The 20,009-nt window shown below is 41.6% G+C and overlaps 1 protein-coding gene across 1 annotated transcript in view; it reads right to left on the bottom strand.

Annotated features, from left to right (window-relative positions):
• Nucleotides 1–20,009, bottom strand: part of HAPLN1 (hyaluronan and proteoglycan link protein 1) — a 64,166-nt gene that overhangs the window by 8,633 nt on the left and 35,524 nt on the right. The window contains exon 3 of the mRNA XM_054186192.1: nucleotides 9,371–9,742. Coding sequence (XP_054042167.1) covers nucleotides 9,371–9,742 — 372 coding nt within the window. The remainder of the gene's footprint in view (nucleotides 1–9,370; nucleotides 9,743–20,009) is intronic.

The following is a 20,009-nucleotide window of genomic DNA, read 5'->3' as shown; positions in this document are numbered from 1 at the left end:
TATCAGCTGTAAGATCAATTTCTCATTGAAAAAAAGTAAATTAAAACCCAGCTTAGTTCTATTTTTTTGTGGGATGGGATTTGGGGATTTTCTGGCAGTCACTTAGAAAGAAGAAATTGTAGTACAGAGGCATATGAACTATTTCTTTTTACACATAGACATTAAAATGAAATGTTTTGATTGACATAAAAGGGTGTTATATTCTTTGCATGGACACTTGCCAAGATTTCCTGGGAGGTTCAAGACAGTTGGGTTTTTGTTTGTTTATTTTTATTTTATTTCACATTATCCTAGGAATGGGAAGGTATTTCAAGTCTGGCTTAATAACAACATTTCAAGGCTAGACTGGTAGGAAGCATAATTTCAGTGTCCTGAGGTCTTAAAGTAGGAAATCTATAGGGAAATAAAATCAGTGAAGTCGTGCGTGGTTTTAGGGAGACTTTTCTGCTACTTTCCAGCTGTTTTTTGGCAGTTTGTCACCACTCAAGGAGGGAGAGCTCCTCACAGAGGGCATCGGGGAGCACGGTTCCTTGAACAGCAGACAGGTTTCCCCAATGCAGATGGTGACCCACGTAGCACACATCATGCGGCAATGCAAGACAGCCATAGTAGGAAGCCATCACCTTCCCTCATGACCCTTATGGCTGCCAAAAGCACTGCTGGCTTAACCAAAGGATGATTGCTGGAAAGCCACTGTGCAAGTAGCATGGGCATGCCAGATCCTTCTTTCCACCCCTGAGGACCAGCCACAGGCTGGCCTGAAGCCCTATATGTATTGCTCATCGGTGGTGAGCCATTGCAGACAGTCACGGCAGAGAGACCTTCTCATAACAGAGGACATCCAAGTGGAGATGGAAAACGTGGGGACACCTCCAGAATTGTTTCAACAGCAACATTTAACTGAAGTCATTGCCCTTATCTGACAGATTTTTCCACAGTATATTTTCCGCTTGTTTTATCAAAAATATCTGTAGTTAAAGATCACTTCTTGAAGCATGAAAGATACTTCAGAAAATGCTGAAGAACCACCTCCCCATGTGCCTCTGATAAAAGAGAAGAGAGAGACTTGAAACAAAAGTTTGGATCAGACCACCCTAATCTTTGGCAGGGTTTAGAAACTTAACCCAGATCTAAATTTTACAGTTGGCTTTAGCCCAGTCTCATAATAAGATGAAATAAAACAGCATCAGGGAAGATTCAGCTCAGAATGTTTATTCTCAAACCTCTCTGTAGAACCAAGTGCTGTAGGATGCAGAGGGACTGAAGACAAGATAACACATGAGATGAGCCAAAAACTTCATGCTGGTATAAACATCCACCTTTCTTTTTACTTTCTCCCTGCTGATGAGTTTTCCCACCTATAACAAGTTCCTTGTCTCCATGCAATGTAACATAGGATAGATGAATTACATTATGGTCATGCAAGACTGTCACCATGCAATGAAGCCATTCTTCTTTCTGAACATTCAAACCCACTTCAGTGTCTACATCTTAACATCTCCTTTCTTTCCCTTCTCCTCCTCATGCATCTATCGTCCAAAAAGTGTTATTTTTGTTAAACAAAATCCTTGTTATTACTAAACCTTGGTGACTTGGTCCAAGAAAATAAAGCATGCAAATGTAAACTTGGCAGGGTAATAATAAACAACATTTTGCTCCCCTTCAGCAATTAATTAGAGAGTCTGCTGAGGTTCTTTCCTTTTGTAAATCCTTTGTTAAATGGCTTTTCGGTTATTAGCTGTTCTGAACTGTAAAGCGTGAATGTAATGTAACACAACATATGCTGTTAACTGTAACTTTATAAACAAGAAGCTGTAGATGTTTCATATTTTTCTGGATCTGTTTTTCCTTCCTCCTTCTCACCTCCCTTTTTAAAAAAAATTATTCATTGCCCCTCTGTGCTAATGGATAGAAATATCACTAGCTATAATAAAAATGTAGCAAATGTCAGAAGAATCCAACCTTTATTACTTTATTAGAAATCCAATACTTATTATTTTTTCAGATCTACACTTGCCCAGACAACTGACTCCTTGTCCAGAACATGTGTTTGATTTGCATATACATGCAAAAAAAGCGTGAAAATCATCAGAGGTGGGTATTTTTTAATCAAGATCTAAACTTACATATTTCTAAAAACTGAGAAACAATGAATTGGAAACTACTCAAACAGATTTGATTCCTTAAGGCTGCCCAACTCACTTTTTAAAAGGGGTTAAATATGTATGTAAATTTATTACAAATCTATTTGAGTTTGACAGTTTGGGACATAGTGTTTTAATAACATAAATGTGCACAAAACTGTAACATTAGCTTTGGGCTATATTCGGGTAGACTGCATAGAAGCTGATTTTTGTTTGAGTTCATCTGCAGTACAAGCCTGCAACTGATTAACATTAATTTCACCCTGCAGATGGGGGTGGCCATTGGTGATTTTGTAGAGCAAAACTGACTGGGTATGTGTTTTATGTAGCTTTGCATTATCTTGCATCTTTGTTAATGTTTTGGTTTTTTTTTTCTTCTTCATTTCCCTATCAAACCTAGCTAAAATTCAGAGTTAGATCTTACTATTCATCTTCCTTTTGTTACAATTTAGCAGCACTGAACTTTAGTTAATTGCAAAGCGCCTTCTTCAGTCTTGGATCTTATAACCCGTCAAAAGATAATCCATCCCATCTGTTCTTGAATGGACAAAAGCTGTCCTGAGGCTTCTTACTGTTCCCAAACTACAGACTGAATCTAAACTCCTGACTCTAACCCTGTGTTTTACCAGTAGACAAAACAGCCACTTCCAAACATTAACAAATTCAGCTTAGAAAATGGAGGAAGAGAAAAACTTCCAGCCTCAGATGGTTAAAATCTGATTAGGTTGTGGGAAGAGTGAGCTGAAGAGCCTTAACCTGACCTTAGTGGCTCGTCTTCCTACCCTAAGGAGGAAGCTGAGACATTTGTGGAGCCTGAATGGGGAATATTAACTTACAATTATAGATTTCAGAGTGTGGCTCCTCTCCCAAACATGCAGTTCTCCGGAATAGGTCCTACCCCAAGAGAAGGCCCTCCTTCCCTCCAAGGAAGAGAGGGAGAACCTGAGATACATCAGTTCAGTGGAGAATAAATCTGTGAGTGAGAGGAGGGCCGGGTGCGGCTTGCTGTGTGCACCTGTGACACTGCAATCGCAGTCCAGAAAATGATTGTTGTAATGGAAATTAGGATTTCTACTAAATGGGAACATAAGAATGGGAGGTATAACATATCCTCCCCATATGGACACCTGTATCTCCATGAATGCCTTACATTCAATTCCACAAATGTACAACTCTTCTTCAATTACTGTGGTTTTTAGGGAACGCAAAAGACATATTTGTGTGTCTTTTGTAAGCTATTTGTAGTTAAGAGTCTTATAAGCCCTAAAATTTAATGTAAGTGCTTTGCAATTACTCAGTTGCTGCAGACAAATTGTCAGTGCAAACAGCTATAAGCTACCCAAGACAACAAGGTGAGGAAATAACCTTAGAAAGCTCAACTCCAGGCAACAATTTATGGGTGCCTATTAAGCCAGCACCATGCACAATTAGCAGTTTTAAGAGTATTTATGCATAGAACAAAATAACACCAATTTCTGTTGACCCATATGGAAAAAAAGGTCTTTTTTACAGCCAGAGTAAAGAAATGGGCTTCCTTGAGTTCTAGCCCAAACAGAAAAGTAGGTTTTCTTGTAGCCAGTGTAAACACAGGTAACAGTAGGGTTTGCTATATACTATACTGTAGGGTACAGTCTTATGCTGGCAGGTTCACATGCTTGATGGCAAAATTTTCCGTGCTGGATTTCTAAAATTCTGTAAAAAGTGGTAAGTCCTTCATTTTCCTTGAGAGCCTATCTCCATTTCTCTGCCTGTCTGGACTGTTGGGTATCTGATCATTCAGCACAGACTCCATGGGTGGCCCAATGGCTGTCAGCAGGTACCAGTCTCCCTAAAAATGAAACCGCGGATAGAGATGGTGTCCCTCCAGCCCACAGCTTCCCATAACCAAGCTGTCAGTGGGGTTGCTTATTTCTGACAAATACAGGCATACAAACTAGACTCATCTGGCCTGGGGGCAGATTATTGCCTGGTTTTTCTACAACCTTTATCAAAATTTGGAGATTGTTGTCTTTCCTTGCTCTCCTTAGGCTAATTACTCCTAATTCCTTTAGCATTTTCCTTTCCGGTCATCATTTCCAGATATTATTTTGCTGCTGTATTTTGAACTCTTTACTTCGCCTGCGTCTTTCAAGTACCATTTCTCACAGCGCTTGCAAACACAGCTGTGCTTGCAAAGACCTGTTAGCCTGTCACAGAAGGAATTACATCGGTCTGTCATGACTTACCCTTGACAAACTCCCGTTGTCTTTTACAAGACTTTTTGTTGTCTTCTAGGGACTCACAGACAGTGCGTCCTATAAAATGAGTTTTATAGTAGAGAGTACCACAGGTTGTCACGCAAAGGATATTTAAAATAGCTTTTTGTGTATGAATGTATCAGCAACACACAAAAGAAACAAATACGACACACAGTATTAGGCTAAATCTGATTTCTCCTGCTGTTGAGAGCGCGGAGCTGGTTTCATATCGGTTTCGGCTATGAATTCCCCACTGCTTACATCCAGCTTAAGAGCAAATGACTAGGTTAGAAAATGGTTGCTGTGACAATTCGGAAGAATTTATTTGCATGAAGCTTTTGGATTTGTTCGATCTATTTTGAACTAAAAGTGTTTTTGAGAGACATGCCTGTTCTTTTTCTAACTCTATCTTGGACATAAGGGCTAACATACATTTAAGCAAGATCATAAAACCTGATGGTTTTTTTGGTTCATGTGGAACCTTCTTAATGACTTTATCTAGATCTGCGTATTTCTGGTACCGTTGAACATACAAAGCAGCTATTTTATAACCTGTATTGCAAAACTACTGTGTTCAGTTATCACCACTCCCTGAAGACAGAAAGCATAAAAAAAAATTCTAATAGACTAAAAATCTGCTTTTGGCAGTTTAGCGTCGTTCCACTTTCTTTGTCACCCGGCCCATGAATCTCACGGAGGAATAACACACAAAGTATAACCGAGGGCCAATGCTGCAGCTTTCACACGCCCAGGAAGCCGAAACACACAAACCTCATGTAGTGAGAATCATTACAGTGCCTAGTATTCATAAGAAAGGAAAATAGTAAAGTACTAACATAAAGACAATTTAGTGTAGAACAGTGAAACACCAACATAAAGAAAATGTAACGTGGGCCGAGAATACCTACCTGCCATAGGCAACCTTTTAATTTGTTAAGCTTTTGGCTCTGAGGACACTTGACAAAAAGTGTAAAACTCATGATGCATATTTTATGTACAGGAGAGTAAGGCCATTTCAGTGACAAAATGGCTTTGGTGACAAGGCCAACATAAAAAGTGTCCCGCTCTCTGCAGTACTTGACATTTCTTGCAGCTACCGTGCCCAGCCCAACCCTCCTGCCGTTAGACCAGTCCTTGTACTTAAGGCTACAAACAGGATGATAATCATGACATGACTGAACAGTTCTTAAAGCTGGCAGTTGTGGAATACCGCAGCCCTGAGTTTTAGCTGCTAGACCACACAGTCTCACTAGCGTGGGGGGAAACGGTGTGGTTTTGAATTAAATAATAGTGAAGAAAACATACCAAAGCCATGTAAGGTATGTTACAAACACAGACTGAATCTACTTTCACTGTTTTTTCAAAGCTAAAAGTACCCAAAGGGCTGGAGCCTGTCCTATGAGGACAGTCTCAGAGAGCTGGGGTTGTTCAGCCTGGAGAAGAGAAGGCTGCGGGAAGACCACAGAGCGGCCTTCCAGTACATAAAGGAGGCTACAGAAAAGCTGGGGAGGGACTGGGCAAGGGTTTTAAACTGAAAGAGGGCAGATTTAGATTAGATATTAGGAAGAAGTTCTTTCCTGTGAGGGTGGTGAGCCGCTGGCCCAGGTTGCCCAGAGAAGCTGTGTCTGCCCCATCCCTGGAGGGGTTCAAGGCCAGGTTGGATGGGGCTTGGAGCAACCTGGTCTAGTGGGAGGCGTCCCTGCCCAGGGCAGGGGGGTGGAACAGGATGATCTTTAAAGTCCTTTCCAGCCCAAACCATTCTATGGTTCTATGATTCTATGAATAAAACACTGCCACATTCGGAGAAGAAAAGAGGTCCATTGAGGTAGAGGTCAACTATTTTCATATTGATATATTAGCAAGCTTTCGCCTCGCCAAAGCTATATCGTTTGTACAGTGAGCTCATATTGGAGCAATCAGCTGTTTTGCACTGCTAGGGGGCATTCCTGGATATAAATGCTTTTGTCTTGCTGCCAATTAACATCCTTAGGGCCACCATCTCAGGACATCAGGCTATTGATGCAAATCCTTCCCACTGTGAGATTAACCTTATTATTTATAACAGATGTAGAATGTTGGAATGGGCTGATATATTTTTGGTTTTGTCCAAAGATTGATTTTTTTTTTCCCTTGATCTGTTCTGCATTGCTGAAATACGTGAAACAACATTAAAGCCAGCACTACATAAAGCTGCAGATGAGATGAAAAAGGAAGCACAGGGGCATGCAAACAGATTCCACCAACCACACATATCCATTGTAAATATAAGTGTATTTTAATCTTTATCATTTTAGAAGGAAAATTCAATGTAACTTAGATCCGGAATCATTGGATTCAGTGGCCATAAGCAGGACTGACACTGACACATTCACTACCCTTATCTTACTTGAAAGGTTACATTTTACCATGAGGTTTCACAAACGAATTTTTCCTGTCAGTTTAGAAAACATCACTCTATAAAGTCAGAAATGAACAGTCTTACACTTGTCCCATGTCTGACAAAAATCCTTAAAAAGACATTGTTCCTTATGTTAGCCAGACACTAGTTAAAATGTATAACATTTCCTTTGAGCAGAGATTGGAACACACTTCGTTGAAGAAATATGATCCCTCCTATCCTTATGAATTTCCTTATTTTGGAGGTGGGGAAAAACAGGAAGGAGTGGTGCTGTTGTACAGGATGGTCTGGAGTTGGCATACTTCAGAGGGAGACACTGTTCAGAGTAAGAGCAGTGAGCTAGAGCGGACAGTGTACAGCAGGAGGTGGGACCCAGACCTTGTATCCATTGGTCTGTGCTATATCATGAAACAGACACAGTAAAAAAAGTAGAAAATCTCCTTTTTGTTGTGTTACTGTCTGCAGTAAAGAGAATTTCTCATTGTTTTCTTAGTCTAGTATCAGTCCAATACTGCCTTCCAAATGCGGCTCTCTGCACGTGCGCAAGTATTTGTACCAAGCTTCGGGTAAAACTTCCTGACCTGCCACTGCAGCCACCAGCGTCTCCCCTTCCCCGGGCGCTCCTGGCACAGCAGGGAGCGTTGGTACTGGAGCCTCCTGCCTTTTAATAGCAGAAAGCTAATGAACTTTTGTTTCAGAGGCACAATGCTAAGTGGCACCAGATGAGGATCTGGTCCAGATGTGTGATGTGATGAACACTTTGAAGATTTTACACCGGCTCTGACCCTCTTACATTGGCAAAAATATCATAATGCCACAAAATGCAGGGAAATCCCAGCATCTGATGTGGAACAAGATATGTAGTGTCTTATCTGGAATATCTTGAAGCCTGATAGAGGTACATACTTGGTATCTAAAGAGACTGACAGAAGAATATTATCAAATTATTGAGCATCCTTGTAACCCAGGGGTGGGCTCCAGGACCGCCTGCAAAACAGCCCAAGAAGAGAAGAGACATTCTGGGGACAAACACAGGTAAAGAGATGCTGCGCATTTCTGACCTGGATTATGTGGCGTTTGAGATTCCTCATGTGCAGGAAATAGCTGCACTTAACACATTTTTATTTACATCCTTATTGCCTAGAAACCACACTGTGAGTCCCTGGGGCTGGCCACCTCGGCATATGTCTCCTGATCACAGGGCCCATACCTGCAGCCCAGGCAGACGACCAGAGCATTGCTTTCACTTAGGTAAGAAGAATAAAGTAAAATGCTTTTTCCTCCTCCTCATTTATGTCTTCACTCAAAACTGTTTGAGACAACTTAAGCTGGACATGTATATGTCCAGTTTTCTTTGTCTTCTAAGTTTAAAAACAACGGTGTGCGTCATGATTAAAGATGGATTATGTGAGGTGAAACAACCTAAATCGACTGTCCTGCTGGGATGGAAACTGTGCAGGGCCTTTCTGCATTCAGAAATGGAAGTTTTCAGCAGCCTCCAACCAGGAATGGAAAAATGGATGTAAAGAAGTATGATAAGCCCATGACATCTATTTGGTTCCAAGAACCACTCAGCCAGTCTTATTGTGCAGGTTAACTAACTAACCGTCATAACATACAATAACCCTTAATGAGAGAGAGAGTCATATATTTCACCTGTTTACAGGTGTAAGAGCCAGGGGGTCGATTTTCTTCTTTTCTCTTCTTTTTTTCTTCCTAGCTACTTTTCACAGATAACATGGCTTCTATGCAGTTCTCTCTGGCACACACTTGCTGGCAAGTATAAGGGTAAGGGAGACATCTTCATGCAACCCTCAGCTTACTGCTGAGTTCAGTGCAGTGCTTTGGGGAAAAAGGCCAAATGCTGGTTTACACGCATTGCACCTCATAAAATTTATCTGAATTTCATAAGAGTAAAGGAAAGCTGAATTTTTGGTCCTCCTTAAAACTGTTTCACTTTTTTTTTTTTTCATAATGCTTTGTACTCTAATGCTTTATTTTCAATAATATTGCTGAGGGAAATGACCACAGACTACATGTAGGAGTTGTCTTGGCAATATAGAGATCTTGGCAATATAGAGATCTATTTTAGGTAATTATAAGGCTGGAAAAAACAAAACCATTGTTTCTGGAAAACTACTTTAACATTTTTAGTCTTTGTAAGAAGATTTGTATTTGCTCGATAATCTAAAATGTCCAGAAGTTCTGTAAAATGGCTATTAGGGGAATATTTAATATAATTTTGCCTAAGCCTACTGTAAAAACACGCAATGACTTCTGTAAAGTGATAGGAGCAAATTAAAAACATATGGAGTTCTTCATACTTTGTTTGGTCATTCTTTTTTGGCTCCCCTCACACCGTGTCTCACTGGGAGCTGAATATGCCGTAGGCTAACATAAGATATAGATGTCCTAATGTCCTTCTAATCTATGATCGTTGTCATGGGCTGTCAAGCCAAGGTCCCCAGAGCACAATGAATCCCCCTCCTCAGCTTGCTGTTAACACAGAATCAGCAGTATTAAGAGAAAAAAGCAGGTATTCCTTAACACCATGCAAATCTGAATTTACGTATAATTCAGGTGTTACCCACCTTCCAAATTCAGAGCTACCACTGCTGTGTCGTCCTCCAATCCTTCAATCACCTCGCACTTATATCTCCCGTAATCCTCCAGTATGATATTTGTGATTATGAGAGAGGCATCATTTTCACTGCTTTCCCTCAGAAACACTCTGCCCTGGTAGTTTCCGTAGCTCTTTCTGTGGTGTCCCATCGCAACAAAGACGTCCACTTCTTTGAGGTAATCTGAGGTGAGTTTGGTCCACTTGACCCGGATTTTGTGGGTTCCTGAGCCAGCTGTTGACGTGTGTTCATGGTAAAATTTACATGGCAGTGTGACATTGCCACCCCGGTGTGAGAAGATTTTAGCTTGCTCTGCTACCACAAGTAGACGGGGTCCATTTTCTGTTGGGATTCAAGGAGAAAAACAAAAACAAGGATTAGCCTGCCATCTACGTTTTTCAGAATGGACATGATCAATGCCATAACAACCAGCTCTATTGTGCGTTAGGTCTGCAGCATCATTTCCCTGCAATCATTTTGTACCTATGCAGTAGTAAATAAAACAGTTATATATAATTATTTACTTAGCTGCAAGTATGTCCATGCGTGTACTCTCCCAGACGGGCAGAGAGGCTAACTGGTTCACAGCATTGACCCCTTATATAGGCAGAGGCCATCCTATATACTCCACAGTCAAGAAGACAGAGCTGTATAAATATATTTACAGCGTTGCATGGCTGGTGGATGAACGCCACCATCCATAAAAGGCTCCACACAAACATCCCGTATTTCCCTGCGGGTTGTTCAAGAGCAGTCTGTCAATGCTGCATCTTTTCTCATAATTCGGTTCTTATGTATGGACTCGGCTTATTCAGGCAGCAGCACACAAAGCCCCTCACGATCTGAGACGCAGAGAGTCACACTCACAAAACAGAAAAAACATTGCTGTATCAAATAGCACTATTTATATTGACATGAAAAGCGTCAGCATAATTCTAAAATGTCTCATTTTCTATTTGTATTTTATTCTAATTTTTGAGCTTGAGTTCCTCTTCTGTCAGACTTCCACCAAAGTAAGGAATTATCTGCAAATGTAAAATCCAGTCCTCTCCTGCTCGCTTTGTTCACCATCCCAATCTGTTTTTTCCTCATCTCCTTCAAACTCATCACTATTTTTTCTTTGATATTTTGATCTCACTTTTCACACAAACCTGTATTTAACTGGCTGGCCCCTCTCCTCCCCACCCTCACCGCAGACCCCCTGCTCTCTTTTCTCTCTACTGGGTCACTACGGCTGATGTTGCTCTATGAAATCATTATATGATTTCGACAGTCAGCTCGAGCCAGTGTTCGCTTCCAACCTTCAGTCTCTGGGGCTTCTTTCACAGGCTGTGCTGCCTTGGGAAAACATGGGAAAACACAGGGTTCACGGTGGCAGTCAGCGGATGTATCCAAAAGTGAGAATATTTCCTTCTTTCAGTACCTCTTGCCCCTTCTCTCATGTGCAGAAGAATTGCAAAACTGATCTAGCACGCTCAGCGCTTCTATAGATACTGCCGTCCTCTGTCACTGAGAAACCCACTGAAAATAGCAATGAATCGCCAGTGCTCTGCTCTCTGGGAGAGAACTACCAACCTCGCTCTACATAACAGACTGTGAAGAAAGACTTCCTAACTCCCTGTGTGTGTTCAGCAAGTCAATGTAACAGCCTTGGAAATGTGATTCCCGACTCCAAGGCTCAGTCTGGCGCTCTCTGGTTTCAGCAAAAGCCAAGGCTGCTGAGAAGCTGACCCTATGAAGGCTGGCAGCAATTTTTCTGCTGGTGTCTGTGGGGATGAATCTGGATTGATAGGGCAAAACCACATAAATACGTGCAAAAATGCTGTCGGCCAGGCGAGAGGTGTGGGTGACTGGGATGGAGATGGGCTGACAGGCGAGGTGTCAGTGATGACCCCACCAGGGAGCATCCCACCCGGCCAGCTCTCTCTCCACAACACTGTAAAAAGCCTGTGGTGTGTCTGCAGCCACGGTGGGTGCAGGGAAACGCTGGGATCTGTAGCTCATAAATGTCTCCAGACAGTCCTAGGCTTCTGAGTCCTGTTGACAGGTCTGCCAGCTAAATGATATATTCACCTAAACCACAGTTTCAGCGTGACTTCACTATCTGTCCACGCCGGCTACACTAAGCAGCAGAGGAGGGAAAGGAAGGGATGCCACCCAGAGGGACCTTGACAGGCTTGAGAGGTGGGCCTGTGCAAACCTCATGAAGTTCAACCAGGCCAAGTGCAAGGTCCTGCAGCTGGGTCAGGGCAATCCCAAGCACAAATAAAGGCTGGGCAGAGAATGCATTGAGAGCAGCCCTGAGGAGAAGGACTTGGGGGTGTTGGTGGATAAGAAGCTCCACATGACTTGGCAATGTGCACTTGCAGCCCAGAAAGCCAACCGCATCCTGGGCTGCATCAAGTGTGGCCAGCAGGTCGAGGGACGGGATTCTGCCCCTCTGCTCTGCTCTGGTGAGACCCCACCTGGAGTGCTGCATCCAGCTCTGGGGTCCTCAGTGCAGGAAAGACATGGACCTATTGGAGCCGGTCCAGAGGAGGACCATGAAGATGATCTGAGGGCTGGAGCACCTCTGCTATAAGGACAGGCTGAGGGAGTTGGGGTCGTTCAGCCTGGAGAAGAGAAGGAGCCAGGGAGACCTTAGAGCCCCTTCCAGTCCCTAAAGGGGGCCTACAGGAAAGATGAGGAGGGACTTTTGATCAGGGAGTGTAGTCATAAGACAAGTTTTACACTGAAAGAGGGGAGATTTAGATCTTGTGAAGAAATTCTTTACTGTGAGGGTGGTGAGGCACTGGCACAGGCTGCCCAGGGACGTTGTGGCTGCCCCATCCCTGGAAGTGTTCAAGGCCAAGTTGTACGGGGCTTGGAGCAACCTGGTCTAGTGGAAGCTGTCCTTGACCATGGCAGGGGGTTGGAACTAGATGACCTTTAAGGTCCCTTCCAACTCAACCCATTCTATGATTCTATGAAGAAACCCCAGGGTGTCCAGCATTTTATGATTATGTGAACACATTTGGGGTGGTAATTGCAAGGACAAGCTCGCTGAGTGCAAACTTGCATCTGCTTGAGAAAAACAGGTATCCCAAATCTTCTTTGTGAGGAGATGCTGTGTCAAGAGCATTGCTATGACCTGCACAGGACAGATTAGCCAGGGTACCAGTTTCCTCTAGAATGAACAAGCTTGAGCACTGAGAGTTGTTTTACCAGGATGAGAGACCTTCCTACCTAGTGACAGAACATTGCTGCACAGCAGATCACCTGCAGCCCCACATAACTGGTTTTCTTTTTCACTGCCCTTATTCCCAGAGACGAGCAGAGGCTCAGGGCTGCTCCGACAACTCATCTTCCCCCTTTCAGAGGAGAGCATCCAAGGAGAGAGGTGATCTGAGGCAAGACACCATGGAAAGTGTTGCTAACACTGTTTCCACAGGACGAGGAGAAGGAAGAAAGTGAAGGCAGCCAGGATGGCTTGTCTGCGAATTTCCCTGCTTCCTTCAGGGACAAAGGCGTTCCACAGACTTCTGTCCATCTTGGGAGGAGAACTGTTATGCTTTGGGGTGGTTATTACCAAGAAATCTGAATCAGAGCTCAGCTATGTTGGGTCTTTAATACTGAAATAGTCAAGTTAATAAATATTAGCAGAAAGGACCGGGGCAGGAGGGAGAGTCTGACTCAGGCTGCTAACACTCGCTCTTTCTAACAACAGCTAGCCTGTGCCAGCAAGGCCTGGAGACTTGCCCAGAGCACTGTCACCTCTGACTCCAGCGTTAGCGTCTTTACACGGTGGTGTAGCTCTCTCCTGGCTGCCTCCCACCTCCTCCAGCCCTCTGCAGCAGCCACTACCTGAGCTCATATCTCAGTAAGTGTAAAGAACAGAGGGGATGGGAACCTGGGAAAAGAAAGAAACGCATGGCTTTTCTCAGCCTGGAACACCTGCTACATCTCTGGAGGTTCAAAGGGAGATACAAAACTTGAAATATACCTCCACCCCCAACTTTTCTAAAAGCCAGTTCTTTTTTACAGAAAAAGGCATGATGTGCCCTTCTCTCTGGCAAGACAGTGGGGCAGTGTGCCCTTTTCTCTGCTCCCAGACCCAGGAGAGGAGGAAGGAAGAATCTCTGGCTTTCGAGGAAAAGCAGATGTCAGATTGGGGGATGCTGCATAGTTTCTTTTTGAGCCAGAAGACATGCAGAAGACACGCAGACAGCAGGGATTCAGGATTAAAAATGAGATGACTGGGGTTTGGCAAGAGACCAGGAGGTCTTTATTATCCAGCAGCCAGTGACAACCAGGGCCAAATTCACCTAACTGCCTATTTTTGGGAGCATGGCAAAATGAGTGGCTTTGGTCTTCCTGGAGTTGACAGAGAAGGAGTTAAAAAAAAATCACAATCGACAAAAAAAATGCCCAAACACAGAGCAAACCTGAATCCCTTTATTTACAACACGTTTAGCACTCTGAATGCAGCATTCTAGCTTACTGCTGTGAAAGTCAGCTTAAATGAAGAATGAATCCTGCTTCCTGGGTTACCTTAATACAAGCAGCAATGATCTGTTGTGAAACAACAATCCGATCATGGAAGATGGGGTAAACACTGTTTTAAAGGCTTGTCAGAGTGGCTCCCCGCCTGCTTTCCTCATTGGGTTTCTGACAAGGCTGCTCCTTCTGAATAAAATTATCTTTGTGCCTAAATGGCAGGAATATCTAAAAGATGAGTGCAAGAAGGAAAAAGATGGGACATGCGAGTGTTATCACAGTGTCCAGCATGTTACTTGGAGAAGACAATCCTTCTCTTTCCCCAGAACTGCTTTATTTAGAAGTACCATCAGAGCATTTGTAAGGTGAATGGTCAAACAACTATGAACCCCGCAAACCCCAGATAATCCCTTGCTAAGCGGTGTCTGCGACAGGACAGTTTGGATACTTGCTGGAGACAAGACGGACCACATGCATGCACCCTCAGACGGTGGACTAACAGTGAGGAATGCCAACCTCCAGCTGCTCTTTCTGTTGGGAACAGAGATGGCAACGGCCTGGTTATTGGCTCTGGTCTCAGCTCCAAGGTCAGAAATGGGATGAGAAAGGTTTGCAAGGTGGGGTTTTCACCCTTCCAGGCATATTTTGCCTTGTTAAGACAGGCAGCAGCTTCACTGTTAGTACAGAACAAGGCACCACTGGGGACTAATTTGCCATACTTTCTCCACTCCTGCTCCCCGACTATCGATTCTGACGGGCTGTGGCCATTTGTTAATCCTCCTGGTGCAATGAGATGGATGACAAAGGCAACGTAATGCAAAAACAGCTAAGCTAGCTAAAAATGAGTTTGTCCAAGTTGCAGAAGCTCTCCAGTTGCATGGGACAACACAAAACTCTGGGAGCTCCTTTTCCAAGCTGTAGGGAAAGACTGCCTGCCACAAATGAAAACTCACTTGGAAACTTGCTATTTAGGTTGGCTTGGCTGTATCTCAGCAGTTCCAAACCAAGGAGGTATGGAGGTATATACTGCAAATGAAGGGGTATCTTTCTACCTTAAGTAACACAGCACGCTATCTGCCTCTGATTCTCCTCCTCTCTTTCTCCCTTGTCTGAATGCTATGCAATTAGCACTGCTGTTCTGGCTGTCATTGCTTTGTACACAACTGACCTTACCTTCAGTGTGATCCCCACTTCAAGGACAGTTAAGTGGAGTGGCATTCATGCTGCTAGAGCTCTCAATTCAGTCTCACCTGCTAGCTTATTGGTTTATTTCCAAATTTTACTGCTGGACACATACGCATATTGGTTTGTCTTTTTAGAGGTTTGGGTTTTTTTCGTGTGGGATTTTCTTTCTTTTTGTTGTTTGTTTGGTTTTTTTTCCTCTTAGCTGGCTTCTGCACTGAAGAGCAATGGCAAGCCAGGTTTGAAAGGCCAGGAACATAGTGTGGGGCAGAGAGCATGAGTCATGCCATGTCCCTTGGGAAACAGCTTTATCCACTTTATCCGTCATAACTGTCCAGAAACTTATGTTGACCTGGCTACAAAAACTTGATTATTCCCACATTTTAATGGACTAACTTACAGAGCAACAGTGGAGAAAAAAAATGTGCATTTTTAGAGAGAAAAAAATCATAAGTAAGGGATCACATCATTGATGTGTTTTGTCAGATAAACTCATGTATTGCCTAAATGTTCCACGCTGTTAGCAAGACATTAGGTTAATAACACGGTGTGCCATCCTACTTTAAATAAACAGAATTGTTTCTGGCTTTCCTGCAATATTACCAAGGAATTGAGCCTAACTGTTATGCTAAAATATCCTCACTCTTCCTGTAGCAGTGGCATATTTTGTTATCCTACCATGCTAACTTAAAACTCAAAAATAATTTCTGTGATAACCACAATTCCCACTTGCTATAATATGTATGGAAGCGCATTATTGATATACGCATATATGTCTGTATTACTCAGAGAATCTGAACGGAAAAACATAAGGAAGAATTACACAAACACTTTTTTTCCCTATTTTTTCCCCTAAAAACTATATTTTTTCTATGTTTTAACTAACTATCTTTTTACTTTCACTTTCGGGAAAATAATCTAAAAACTTTTGCAAATCAGCTGTAAGACTAGGAAAAGCTGTTCTTATTTGGCCCAAGCATTACTGTGATTTTGTTTATGTCATGAGAAAGAAAATAGAAGCATCAAACTCCCCTGTTCCTACCTCTAAAATGACAGGATAAAATACTCTCTACACATTACTTTTAAGTTTTGACGTATAATTGATAAGAGAGATGATAGATAAATCTTAGTTAAAAAGTTTACCTGGTTCCAAATAATAGTACAGCTAAAAATACTCGCTTTATAAATGGCAGAGAAGAAATCTGTCTCTCCAACATAGAGACCACAAGATCGATGTAAAACATTTTTCAGCTGATCCCATCTACTCAATCTGAGCAACACGTTGCGGGGAATTGTTAAAGGGGTCATACTAACTCAAGTTTAGGTTTCTAGGAGACCTAACAACACATAAAACCATCAGGGAAATAACAAACTTCAGCTCTTCTGAAATATTGCCACCTTGTGCCTTAAATAAACTTTAAGTACGTGTTTACTTCAGTGTAGATAAAGAAATTGCATGAAGATCAGGCCTCATAGAGCAGAACAGAACAGAAATCATGATGTCTCTGCACCTTCTCTGTACAGAAGGAAATCTTCATGGGTGGCATTGAGACTGTTTGACAAAACCAAAATATCACATGGAAACGGTGAGGAGGTTTTCCAGTTCTTTAATTACCTTTAAATGCTATATATATGGAATTAGACTGGTGTAGAAAGTAAAGGCAAATCAGTAATTCAAATTGATGTTTACTGTAAATGGTTTTTGGTTCTGTAGCAATTTTTTGCAACCCAAATATATTGGTACCTATAATTTAAGGTCTTTTTCAGAATCTGCAGTCCTGAATGCCTTTGATGAAACCAGCATGCCAACACTAGGTGAGGTTGCTCTTTGCTGACTTTTCTATTACATGCTGTTGCAACATGCCATGGTGCAAAGAGGAAAGCAAGTTGTGTTGATGTAAAGAAGCAGCTCAATTTTAAGAAGAGACGGCAAAACAGATCATGACATAATCTAAAGTGTCCTGAAAGGCAACAAAACTAGTGAGAAATTTTAAGCGGAAAAAATAAATGGAAAGAAATAACAGGTAACATGGGAAAATGCAGAAACATGGACTAATGGAAGGAAGTCAAAAGCAAAGAGGAAAAGTATGAAAGTTGGGAAGATAAGAATTAACGTATGAGGTAAAATCAGTAGTGCACCTAATCTCTTGTTATGCCTTTGGCTAGTCCAGCAAGTCTATGCAGCTGCTTTCTCTCTGTTGGTTCTGGCTTGTTTTAAAGAAAAGGACATGGACTCTGAATAAACCTCATTATCATATAGAACAGGTTGGGCTAAGATTTCTTTTGCTGTTGTTACTGATTAATTGATTTAACTTTCCTTTTTTTTTTTTTAATAGGACAATCTTAGAAAGTTTTCTGCTCATTTCATGTTGTCACATTTCTTGGTCTGTATACATATAACTGCACAGATTTCTTGATAGGTAAATGGGTGTATCCTTGTATCTGAAAGGTAAAAAATTGTTGCATAACATAAACTCACTTATATCCAAGGAAGAGCTGAAAAGGTAAAAGTTGATCCTTTTCAAACAAAACTTTGTATTCTCTTCTCCGGCCTTCCTTGTTGTATTTCTAAAACTGAACAAACTGGAAGCATATGTTAAAGGTTCGTGCCACCGTAAAGTAATTAACTTAGCAATTACAGTAATGACTTAGTAAACTTTGTTTATTTTGCAGAACAGCTACACAGAGAAGAATGCTCTTATCTCTTAAGGGTACTCTGCCTCTTTGAATAATTGGTCAGTAACTAGCACTATGAATAGATTAGACAGATATTCAAAGCTGAGCACTGAAAAGAATCATCTTCCTCTCTCATGGGTCACAGAGTCCTTCACAGATCTTGACTTCAGAGAAAATCCAAGTCTTTAATTACATTGATATGCTTAGAGTAGTATTGTTTTCTTGTTGTGGACACTTAAGTGGCAAGGGTATACTTTTGTCCCATTTTCACATTCACCAGATGATTTCATTTAGTATTATGATTTTTTCTAAACAGTGAAACTGGTATCCCCTAAGGCAGATGCAGTTTACCGGGGTGGGAGGGTGAGGGGGGCAGCACATCTCATTCAAATATAGTTCTTTCATTTGCCCTTTTCCACAAAAGTTAAACTGGAATGACTTTTGCACGCAGACAAACTACCAGAGACGAAGGTGATATGGTCAAGTAGTCTGGGATAATAGAGTAGCCTGACCAAAACCATGAAATCCACTACAGGCTTCAGGAAAGGAAATAAAGTCACAGAAGAGATGAAATGCAGCTTTAGGTTTTTCATAAATGTCATTCATAAATATTGGAATAAAACCAAAGAAGAAAAGATATAAACAAAATAAGTGGGCCTGAGGAAAGAAGCAGAAAGGAATACTGGTGAAGGTAGGGGGTAAAACTGTCTAGCAGATGAGAAATTTGACTGAGGTCCAGTTTCATTGTATTAACCAGCAAGGGAAGAACCAGGAACTAGAACTGACACTGACGGCAGGAATAGAGATATTCGTGAGTGGTTCATTTATAAGAAAAATTGAAAGATTTAAGAGAGAACATGACAGTTATACCTATTGCAGTGTTAAAGTGGCAATGGCACTTTATGGCAAGTAAAGCTAAAGAAATCCACAGTTTCAAGACATCTGAAAGAGAGAGCTCTGTGTTCCTAAAAAGCAATGACCTGTTGGTATAATCAGAGAACAATACAATTTATGGAACACTGCTCGCTCTGGTTAGCAAATTCTGAGTCTGAGAGAGATGGCAGGAGTTTTTGTACTAATGGAGGGGCAGCAAAGTGGGGTAACTAGATCTTCTGGTTCCTGACATGGTTGTGAAGGGAGTCAGAAGCACACTGACATAGCCGTCAGACCCTAATACGATATTGATAGGTGGCTGCTCTTTAGGAAGGCCAAAAGAAAGATAAAGGTGACGAGGTGGCACTGTACATTACCGCTTTAGCAGGTTGTGAAGAAGTAAGAAATGATAGTGAGGACAAAATGGAGCATGGAACAAAAGCGTGTCAGGAAAGACTGCAAAAGTTCTTAGTGCAGCAGTGAAAAAAAGGTCTTTTAAACAGTCACAGGTTCATTTTGGAGTATGGTGTCACTACACAGATAAAGGTGGAAGACAATAGGGAAATGACCCAAGAGTTATATTAACAAATCCTCTCCATTTAATAATGCTGGTTTTGATGTTCTGAAAGTATGATGTTGTTTAAAGTACAAGTGTATCGATATGAAATTAAAAGATAAAGGTGAAAGCTGAACTCAGAAAATGTAGCCTGTTCAAAGAAAAGGGTAGAAAACTCACAGCCTGAAGTACTGACGTTACTACTGATGCTTGGTATGGCAAACCTGATGGCAGAGATATTAGCTCACCTATCACTTTAAGAATGGCATCATGTGTTTCTGGACAACAGCAAAACAACAAATATATGTAAGGAAAGTAACTTAACTATTAACAGGCCAATTGGTCTGACCTCAACAGCATACAGGACATTAGAACAATTTTTGAATAAAAATTGTTGAAGAACAGAACTGGAGTAAGTCACTAGGAAGAGGGATAAGATGCAATAGATACTTACCAAAGGGTTTCAGACTAATTTGATATCAATAATATAATAGAAATAAATGTATGAGGCCAGGGAAATGTGATGTATCAATTTCTTGGAGATACGGGAAGCAAGTGATATGGGAAATATAGGAAATTAGACAGGATGGAGAAAATCGGTGTTACAGTAGAAACTTTGCTAACTGTCTAAGAACTAGATACAGTGGAAACTGCCATTGGCTGGACTGAAGCATAAATGATTAGCCTAGAAAAAGGCTACTGGACTCTCTCCAATATAATTTTTGAGACACTTTCATATTTCCACTAATTTTACCTTATAAAGTAAATGTGACTATTGAATTAATAAAATTTTCACATGGCATATTAAACATCACTGAAAGGAGGAGAATGGATATTTATAATGTT

Source organism: Rissa tridactyla, chromosome Z (genome assembly GCF_028500815.1).
Source record: "Rissa tridactyla isolate bRisTri1 chromosome Z, bRisTri1.patW.cur.20221130, whole genome shotgun sequence".
Lineage (NCBI taxonomy): Eukaryota > Metazoa > Chordata > Aves > Charadriiformes > Laridae > Rissa > Rissa tridactyla.
This window is presented reverse-complemented; position numbering and strand designations above follow the sequence as displayed.